The sequence below is a fragment of the Henckelia pumila genome, chromosome 2 (assembly GCF_033568475.1).
Source record: "Henckelia pumila isolate YLH828 chromosome 2, ASM3356847v2, whole genome shotgun sequence".
Classification (NCBI taxonomy): Eukaryota; Viridiplantae; Streptophyta; class Magnoliopsida; order Lamiales; family Gesneriaceae; genus Henckelia; species Henckelia pumila.
Window position 1 is genome coordinate 143,432,761 of NC_133121.1, and position 10,047 is coordinate 143,442,807.

At 34.9% G+C, this 10,047-nt stretch overlaps 1 protein-coding gene across 1 annotated transcript; it reads right to left on the minus strand.

The window, feature by feature from the left end:
* Positions 1–6,497: 6,497 nt before the first annotated feature.
* On the minus strand, positions 6,498–7,784 carry LOC140878594 (putative E3 ubiquitin-protein ligase LIN-2). Its single transcript, XM_073282211.1, has 4 exons — positions 7,477–7,784; positions 7,236–7,380; positions 6,872–7,039; positions 6,498–6,782 (listed from the first exon to the last, which is right to left on the minus strand). The coding sequence occupies exons 1-4, from the start codon at positions 7,782–7,784 to the stop codon at positions 6,498–6,500; spliced, it is 906 nt and encodes a 301-aa protein (XP_073138312.1).
* Between the last annotated feature and the right edge of the window lie 2,263 nt (positions 7,785–10,047).

Here is a 10,047-nt window from a genome sequence, read left to right on the forward strand (position 1 = left end):
TGAATACAGGCTCATCAGATACAGATTATAGCATAACAAATCACTGATCTATGAATGTATGCTATGCAATCAATATATAAGCGGTTAACTAGAATTAACTCACTTACCTATAATATTCTTATCTGATACAACTTGAGCCTTTCAGCTAGGGGATCTATGCTTATATATCTTCATCTGCTGGCGTTTAGACTGACTCGATCTTTGCTGTTATTGTCACTATCGCTTGCTTCATAGCTATACAGCTATGAAAGTTTAGTGAAGGTGATGATTATAGTGATTCCACAATTACAGAGACGTGAATAAAAAAATTCAACTCTGCCTCATGCTACCAGTTCATGATTTCGTTCTTCTATTACTTTCTTGAAATCAACTTATGCTTCTAGTCTGCAAAGTCTACTGTTCTATCTTCTTTAGCATATATGGAAAGAAACAATTCTGTTTACTTACCTGCCAAACAATTTCAGTACTTCTTCTGGAAACTTCACCAACTTCTTGCTAAGTCCTGAAGTTGATATAAAATCAAGCTGATTCTATGTTCATCTGAATATTCTTCTCTTGAACAACTGATCCAGCTCTTCAAATCAACTCCTTTCTAGACATAGCATATTCTGTATCTTTCTGAGTTGATGATTCATAGCTTTGGAGTTGTTCAACTCACATACTCCTCAGTGCATCGGCTCAAAAACTTACCTCAACACTGTTCTGTTCTATCTGCGGTTATGTTCTGTCTGAGGTTCTAATGCTATCTGCATAGTCTGTCTTATTCGATAACAGAAGCAATATATATGGCAGAGATTATAAATAAAATACATATACTCTCATGCTTCTGAATAGAACACATGCTTGCAAATTCTCATGCTTTTTCACATATTACATGCTTGCAACGAATTCATTTATTCAAATGAATTCAAGAAATCAGGCATACATATCAGCATATAAGCATGTAATTCTTATCTCAATAAAGCAAGTAGTGTTCAATCAAGCAATCATAGTCGCATATAATTCTGTAAAACAAGTAAAGCATACTCATGCAATATTATCAATGCATGCGACTCAATCTACCCCGCTCAACTTCTATCTTAGTCCAAGACTTTATGCTCTGATACCACCTATTGTGGGGACCTCAGGTTGCTAATATCATCTTAGGACAATAAACGATTAATTAACAATTAATCATAGAATAACAGAATATTCAAACCAAGAGCTAATTTTTTTTTTTTTAAAAAAAATCTCAGCCCCTCGCTCGATCGGGTAAACTCACCCGATCGAGCGAGCTAGAAACTCCAGCTCTCGGGTCTGAATCCATTTTGGCCTCGCTCGATCGGTGAACTTCAACCGATCGAGCGGGCAAGAAAAATCATTTCTCTGTTTGCAAAATACAGGCCTCGCTCGATCGGTAAAATTCACCCGATCGAGCGGGCTCCAAATTCTGGAAATTCTGCTGCAACATAATGTTGTCAAACTTGGAATATAAAGACATCTAGTCTTATTCAAGCTACAAAATAATATACATGCATTGACAAATAAATCCTAACTCATAAATACATCAATTCATGAATATAAACTAGGATTTACCAAATGAAAACATGTACAAGATTCTTTGTCTTCTAACATGTTATTAACAATACATATCATCTGCTTAAAACCCGAGTCACCACATGCTATATCTCTTCTCAGGCTATCCAAGCCAACTCTAGCTTGATCATGCCCCAACCTGATGCAATGCACACATACAAACAAAGCAACAGCCGGATAACTTCGGTGAGAATAAATCTCAGTATGAACAACATGCATATACATCATTTAAGCATGTAACTTATTCAATTATGAATGTCATATAATAACATAACATGCTAGCATTTATAAACGCATATTCTAAACCATAAAAATCTCTAGGTTAATGCATAAATGCAATGCATGTACCAAGAAATAGGTTATCAAATCTGATATCAATAAATCGTAGTTCTGGGATCCCGAGGAAATAAAATCTTCAACAAACACCAACTCACCCAATCGAGGTAAAGTTGAATACTTCATTTCCCCTGACTTTGGTGCAACAATAGTAAGTCTTCTGGCTCTCGAAGTAATTCTACATTCCGTGCCACTCAACTACAGCCCTCCAAACGTCATATGCACTCTAGGCCTTTCAACCCTCTGTGCTTTACAGGCTGGAGTTCAAGATGAATGCAACATGTTCTGTATGTATTAAATGCTATAAAACACCTTGACCACTTACTCAAATAAACCAACAAAGCAATCAAAGCATCTAATCACATAAGGATATTGACAAATCTGTAAGCATCACATAATACATGTAAAAATGTTCAATACAGAAAATAATATAAATCAAATTAAACAAGTAAACATTTACATAAATATTTTGGGAATTCAAGAAAATAGCTATCTTGAATAATCTATCCCATCTATGTAAACGTAAACAATAACATATATTAAAACATGCAGGTATGTGATTTTAGGCAACTCGATAATCAGAAACAATCTCGAGTTATTCTGCCCATCTTATTAATGTCTATTCATACCTGTGATCTGGATTCAAACATCTTGAATCTGTTTCCAATGCTGATCATCTCAAAGCTAGCCAAATCGGTCATACAATTCTGCACATTTCAATCAGTGCTAATTGAAGGTGTTCTTGATTCAATCTTAAACACTTCAAGTCATTAGAACTCGAACTCGTCGATTCGACTTCGATAACTTCCATTCCCAACTGAAATGAAGTATAAACCATGCTCAATATCATTATCAAATCTGATATTTAGTGCTAAGTTCAATCTATAGTTGATATCGGATTGAATTGCAACCCGGCGGCATAACGGTTCGAAATCGGTAATTTCGAATACATTTACTTCAATATCATCACCATCTTAACAATATAACATCATCAATTCTTCAGCTGAATTTTTGAAATATGCAAACCCTAAAAAATCAGATTTTCGAAATTTTTTTCAATATCCCAAAACATATCCAAACGACGATTTTTCTCGATCCGTCTTAGATATGCTATCGTCGTATATGCTAGAACATGTTTATACAATCAAATCTTAATTCTAACAACATTATAAAATTTAAACATGGTAGAACTTCATAAAACTTACGTCAAAACTTAGCACTCGGAGCTGTGATCGCAAATATATGTTCAATCGAAAATTCTACCGGGCGGATCGAAAGATATCGGAGCTTAAAGGGACAAAAATGGACTTGGAACCCTTGATTCTCCATTCCCACGTTTGCTTCTGGAATTTGGGCAGAAAACTGATCAGATTACACGTTTAAAAATACAATTTGCAAAGAAAATTGCACTTTGGTCCCTGAACTTTGACCTAATTGCAAATCAGTCCCCGGACAAGCGATTTAATTCAATTTCAATCCTAAATAATTTAAGAATAATAGAATTTCATTCTAAACTCTAAATATTCTCAAATTAAATATTCTCGAATTAAAATTAAATCATTTCGGACCTTATCGCATTTTAGTCCTTGAACTACTCAATATTTGCAAATGGGTCCTTGCTCGGATTTCATTCGCAAATTTAATCCTTGATATTTGTAATATTGGAATTCACATCTTAAATTTCATAAATATTAATTCAAATATTTTTAATCTTTTTAATTTAAGAATTCCGGATATTAAAATCTTAAAATCCGAAAAATCCTCAAATTAAATATTTCTGACCCGAAATTGAAATCTCTAATTTCCATACATTCTTAAATTCATATTTTCTCTCTTATTTGGAATTTAAATCTTAAATCCCGTAATTAAGAACTTAATATTTTCGGGCCTTACATTTCCTCCCCTCTAAGGAATGATTTCGTCCTCGAAATCGCATTCGATCTGACTGCGGATTCTCATAAGCTGTATAGCTGACTGAATTAATACTGACTTCAATTCTCTGAGCTTTCGATATCTATTCTGATATCTTCTCTTCTATCGTATCTTCATCTTCTTTCTGATTGCTTCTGCAATACATATAATCACTGAGTCAACTTATATCTAAGTTGCTCTTTCTCGTGATCTAATTCTGCATTAGTTAGTCTGTCTTGCTTACAATCTTATCGACTTCTGTTGTATCTGAATTGAATGCACATACATATTCTAGCTTATATTCTTCAGCCAATGCATATGGATAACAATTCATCTATCTGACAATTTACGATTGAGTATTAATCAACTAGCTAGATCAAATACTCATAGCTTCTAAAATCTCTTTCTGAACCTAATGATGCTTGGGAAAGAATTTCTTTTCTGATCATTCTGTTCAGGCTTCAAATCTCTATCTGTTATTCATCTACTAGCTCTGTTAATGCTGCTTTATTCTTATTCTGTTCGAAGCAATCTTCACATTCTCTATCGTTTCTTGACTCATATCTGGTCTGATAGCTGATATTTCTGTAAGATTGTTTCAATATAAAGACAATTTTGTGTTTCTAATCAATCAATCATCAAAATATTGTCTTTATATCTATCAAATAGCTGTCACAGGAATTATAGTAATCACGTGACAAATAATCAATCAACTAGTAGCGAATCTAGTACTATCGTTCTGAGCATATCCTCGGAAATCTGGATAATCACATCTGATAGTTTACTAATCAGAGGATGGTATAATGAAATCTCATACAACCAAACACTCAGAACATCTGACAATAAATGCCACAATCTAGAAAACAAATATAAAGTCTCTATCTTGACAATCGATTTCCATAATTCCTGTAATCTGATCATCTTGCTAAATGCATGACAAGTATCTTTTATGTTTGTATCATATCTAATACAACATATTCATAAATCTGTCGAAATCTACTACACTCTAAACCGCAAAATCATGACGATTCGAGTAGATTCAAACTAAAGTCGTTCACAAAGTTGATCTGTTTTCAACTTTTATGTAACTAATCTGTTACATAAACCACTTGTGTTCTTATTTTTAGCTTCTTTTTTACTGGAATTTTAGTATTGGTAATGTCAATTCTGTCGTATCTGTTTTTAGTTCTTCTTCCAATACTAATTTCCAAGTACTGACTACGTGTAAGTCATACATGTTTAGACAACTGGATGGATATTAAATCTGTTGTCATATGTCTCTTTCAGAATCTGATATTCCATATCTAGAATATTTGGCATAATCAAATGATTATTCACCGCAAAAATTCATCTATTCTGCTCTGCTGTCTTATCTCTAATCTTAATCTAGCGTTCTCAAGCAATATGGTTTTTTTTTTATCTTTCCAAACCAATTCAAGTTTAGCTTGGATCGCAACAATTCTGATCGTTTGATTATCTGTCAAGCATAAACATTCAACAAGTATATATCTGTAGTCAATAAATCCAGCAATTAGCTAAAACCCATAAATCTTACTGATGATCTAAATCTGAATTTCTATCAGTTACGAGCCAAATACATCAAGATATACTGAATAAACACATCAAATAATCAATAATTCTCAAATTTCAAATCAAAGGAACTCGCTCAATTCAAAGTCATCCAAAATCAACTATTCTGAATGACAAAATTTGCTAAGTGAAAATAACTCACTTGCATTTCAAAACTCAACGCAAATGAATCAAAACAGACTCTAGCAAAGGAATAAGAGTCAATCAAAATTGATCGAGGTCGAATACAAAAACCTCAAAATCGATAGCAAGAAGTTCAAGAATCATGATTTCTATGATGGAATAGCTTCAGCAAAATTGAAGAAAAAGCTCAACTGTAACTGATTTTTCTTATTCTTTATTGATATGAATTCATTTATTAATTCTTAATTCTCAGCTGACAATAGTCGAATATACTCTTTTCGACTTAACTTATTGTCATAGAATTAATCATCATTTCGGTACTACATAACTCTTTTCTACGCAATCTGCTAGTTGTTTCTGAAGTTCTCCAGTTTAAGTAATTCTCTTCTATAAAAGTTGTCATAATACCATTTTACTAGACACCACTGTATATAGAACTGCATTCATGTCGTAGAAAGTCGAAATATGTCATTGAACTATGTCTGTACATTCTAACCACTGACATAGCTGTCAATTCTAGGTTAATTCTGTACTAGTTCAATATATCGACTAGACTTCTACTGACATTCTTCCACGGTCAAACTTGATATAACCAGTACCAAAATAACAAAATCTAATTTCTAAAACTCATATCATAAATTGCTAGTCATATTTATTTCTTTATCAGTGAACAGATTCAATCAACTGGTAACTGATACTCAGTTATTGCATTAACATCTATAATGCATTCTAGCTTAATATCTCACGCCTGATATCAACACATTCAATCTTATTTCCTCAATTCTTTATTTCATCTTCTATGACTAATCTTGGAAATGTATTCCATCTACTCAAAGGCAAAATTTCAGCAAATACGATGAATACAGGCTCATCAAATACAGATTATAGCATAACAAATCACTGATCTATGAATGTATGCTATGCAATCAATATATATGCAATCAAATACGATGAATACAGGCTTATTTTTTGAGTGGAGAGATGAGAGCTGAGAAAGCATAGAGTTGAAATTCTGTATCTGGCAATGAAGCAAGTGAAGAACTCAACCAGGCCATTGTTACCAAGCATACTCGGACCAAATCCGAGTTCCCTAAATTCAAACACTTGCATACAGTCTCCAAGAAAGGCTTAGTCCCATCCTCAAGCAGTGAAGCTGATAAACTCACTAGCCAACTCTCCCTTGCCTTTTCCTCTTCACTGTCTTTGATCTGAGAATCAACCTTCGAATTTTTTGAATTGCCAGAATTCTAGTAAATTTTGGCAGCCAATGTTCAGAATATATAATTTATTTAGTTGGATACAAAATGAAAAAAAAAAGAAAGAAGAAGTGATGTACCATTGTCGCTTTTCCATCAAATGACATATCATAGGAGTCATCATCAGTAATATCCCAGTCAGGACCATTGAGAAATCCAGCAAGTTTAAGGATCCAATCCTCTGTCATGAGTTTCCCAGATGAAGAGAAGCAGCCTCCAAGGACTAAGAGAGCTCTGGAACACTTCTTCTGGACTTTTTAATCCATTAAGCTTTGTCCCAGAGCGACTGTAAGCGCATCTACCGCCTCTTGTCTATACACGTTACTCGTTTGTAGTTGAGACTGCAAACCCAAAGACATTTCCAAGATGGCTAGTTTGAGATCAAACCCACTACAGTTTAAAGAAGATTCATCATTAAGAAATCGGATAAACTATAACACTCACCAGAATATTCAAATGTAGAATCAGAATAGCAACTGCAGGCGTCTCTTCCAGTGTGCACGTCTTGAGATGTATTAACAAATCATCCATCGCATTCGCTAACTGTTCTTCGTCTACACCTTCTAAGAAAATTTGAGAATCCCTCCTCCTAACATACAATACCATTTTTTAAAAAGAATAGCTTCGAGAAATAAAGTTTAAAATGTCATAGAATCCATGATATTGTTTCCAGGACTGGAAGTACCTGTTCAAGCAAATGAGTTTAGTCAGCAGTGAAACTGCATCTGACACTGTCTTCAACTGCTCAAAGTGAAGTAGATCAAGCAGACTTGACTTGCTCATGTTTATTGAAAGATCATTCCTGCACTCTTCATTAGCTTCAATGCAACACAACAACAAAGGTAAGATAAACGTCTTCTCCTTATCGTTTCCACTATGAAACCTTTTCAGGAGAAACTGCAAGCCCCCAAGAGATAGAACTCTTTTTGAGTTCTCTACTCTCTTCGTTCCATTTAAAACAACAAGAAGTTGTTCCAAGATACATATGATCATATCATCATTTAATATAAATGAATTTTCTGCAGAATTTTCAACTACTTGAGAGACTACAGCCAAGATATGCTGAAAGTGGTCACTCTTCCAATTGTCGATAACACGCTTCAAGATGAGATTGGTAGGCGGTACAGCTTGAAATTGTAACGTTTTTCCGGTGACTGGACAAGTAGTGGATCCTTTATTGAACCAGTTAATGATAGCTTCCCATTCGAAACTTTGACCTGTCTCAAGGGTCACTGGATCTTCAAAAATAAGGCCAGTCAAGTGGCATACGAAGTCGCTGCGGATGCTTGAAAGTGCAGGTTTATCTCTAAACTTTTCATGATTCTCCGCTTGTTCTGCATTATATAAGAAATAATACATAAACAATGGTTACAAGAAGAACCTATGTTGGTATGAATCTATCTTCACTAACCTTGAACATTACTCTCACATTCAATTTGCTGCATCAAGGAAAATATAAAAAAATTAGTGGAAGGAACTCGTAATACGTATATTTGCATTAGCAGTGGACAGAGTATCACCAAGGCTGTAGGGTGTGAATATTTTTTTGATAACTCTGAGAATTTCTGTATCTTTCATCAGGCTTTGTTACTCCTAATGAACTTTCTGAGTGCGTTTCATTGGCTACACATATATCTCCCTGTAAAAAGTTAGAAATTCATGAGAGCTTGCTGTGTCATATCGCAAGTAGCAAAGTTTCGGGGAAGCTTCATTAATTTACACAACAAACACAATGAATCTTCAATATTTGAGGAAATTAGAGCCTACATATTAATGCCTTATGTGATAAATTATTAAAATTTGGAACACATACAGGTAGAGATTCGCTGTTTGGTTCAAAGCATTGATTTGTGCTGGTAAATGAATCATATAATATCAGTTGCTTGTCTTCTGGGGCAGGACTATTTGAGCTTCTAGCACTTATTTCAAAGTTCTCCTCTTCATAAATTTCCAGTTCAAACCCCATTTTACGTGCACGGCTAAATACTTCATCATAGAGTTTTTTGCTGACCATTGGCTGAGGTGAGACATAACTAGCAGGACTATTTGTGTGGCCGTGCAGGCCTCCCTTTGGCATCAGTTGAACAGAGAAAGAAGGAATTTTGATCACAGGGAGTGAAGGTGCTTCAAGATCCTCAGTTAGCCAATCTTTGTAGTACTTGGCAAATTGGTGTGTTCCTGAATCCAATGTTTCATTATAGACTTTATCAAGAAGATTGATGTTTTTTGAAACAGGCAAATCTGCCACAGAACAAGCATCTTTATCATACCAGAGCTTCAAATGTAAGAGATTTGGCAGAAAAACATGGTCCCATAAATCAGGTAACAAAGCTACTCGTGCCTGGAAAGGAGAATCACGGAACACTTGAAGAATATGTTTTGCGGTAATCTTGTCCTTCTTTTGTATCACATATATCACACTGAGATACAGATGAGCACAAGCTGAAAATTTCAAATTTGGGATTCCAGACGTAAAACTATCCTTCAAATCCTTTGAATTTAATCCAGTAATAACACTTAACTGTAACGAAGCTTTTTTCAGTTCTTTTACACTCGCACTGTCCTCTGCTGCTCTTTCCACTGTCTCTATAGCTTGTTCAAGATTTTCTATTACTTTACTTTCAGTATTCAGGCCTTCTTCTAATCCAATGAAATTGAGGGAAGCAAAACTATTGTGACTAAGGGATGTCCTGAAATATTCGTCCTTAAGAAAACGCCTTATGTATCCGCTCAAGATAGAAATGATGGCCTTAACAGCAGCTTCATCAAGAGCCGGAGTATCCAGCGTCTCTTCAAGATCAGGTTGTTTCATGCTCTTATTTTCGTCAAAGTTTTTCTTAGCGGAGCTCTCGGGGGGTTGGTTCATAATTTTCCAATTGGTTGTCGGTGTTTCCTCTCTTGGGTATGGACAGAGGATGGTTGAAAGAGTTAGTCCTATTTTTCTTGTCCTCTACCATATTCTTCCCAGAAAGTTGCATGTATCTCTCCCTTTCCTCATGTTTAGCAGAATTCCTACTCTCATTTTCCTCGTACCCATAGACTTTATTCAAGTAAATATCTTTGTATGGGCTGTTATTTCCCACCTCAACTATCTCATATCCCTGTGTCACCTCAGTTATCTCTGAAACTTGTGAATCTGCAGAAGTCCTAACGTTAGACCTTGCGTCATCCCATGAATCTTGGCGACCTCTTCTTTTGAGTTGCACATCATTTTTCCTAGTCTGGGATTCTGAGTCTATCTTCTCCCTTGGGATAA

Bases quoted from the DNA above. Each gene is read 5' to 3' on its own strand.
- LOC140878594 (XM_073282211.1), bottom strand. From the start codon at position 7,784: ATGATCATATGTATCTTGGAACAACTTCTTGTTGTTTTAAATGGAACG. The intron at 7,040-7,235 runs GTGAGTGTTATA...TAAAAAGTCCAG, and splicing joins TTCTACATTTGAATATTCTG to AAGAAGTGTTCCAGAGCTCT. The intron at 6,783-6,871 runs GTACATCACTTC...AAAATTTACTAG, and splicing joins TTGATGGAAAAGCGACAATG to AATTCTGGCAATTCAAAAAA.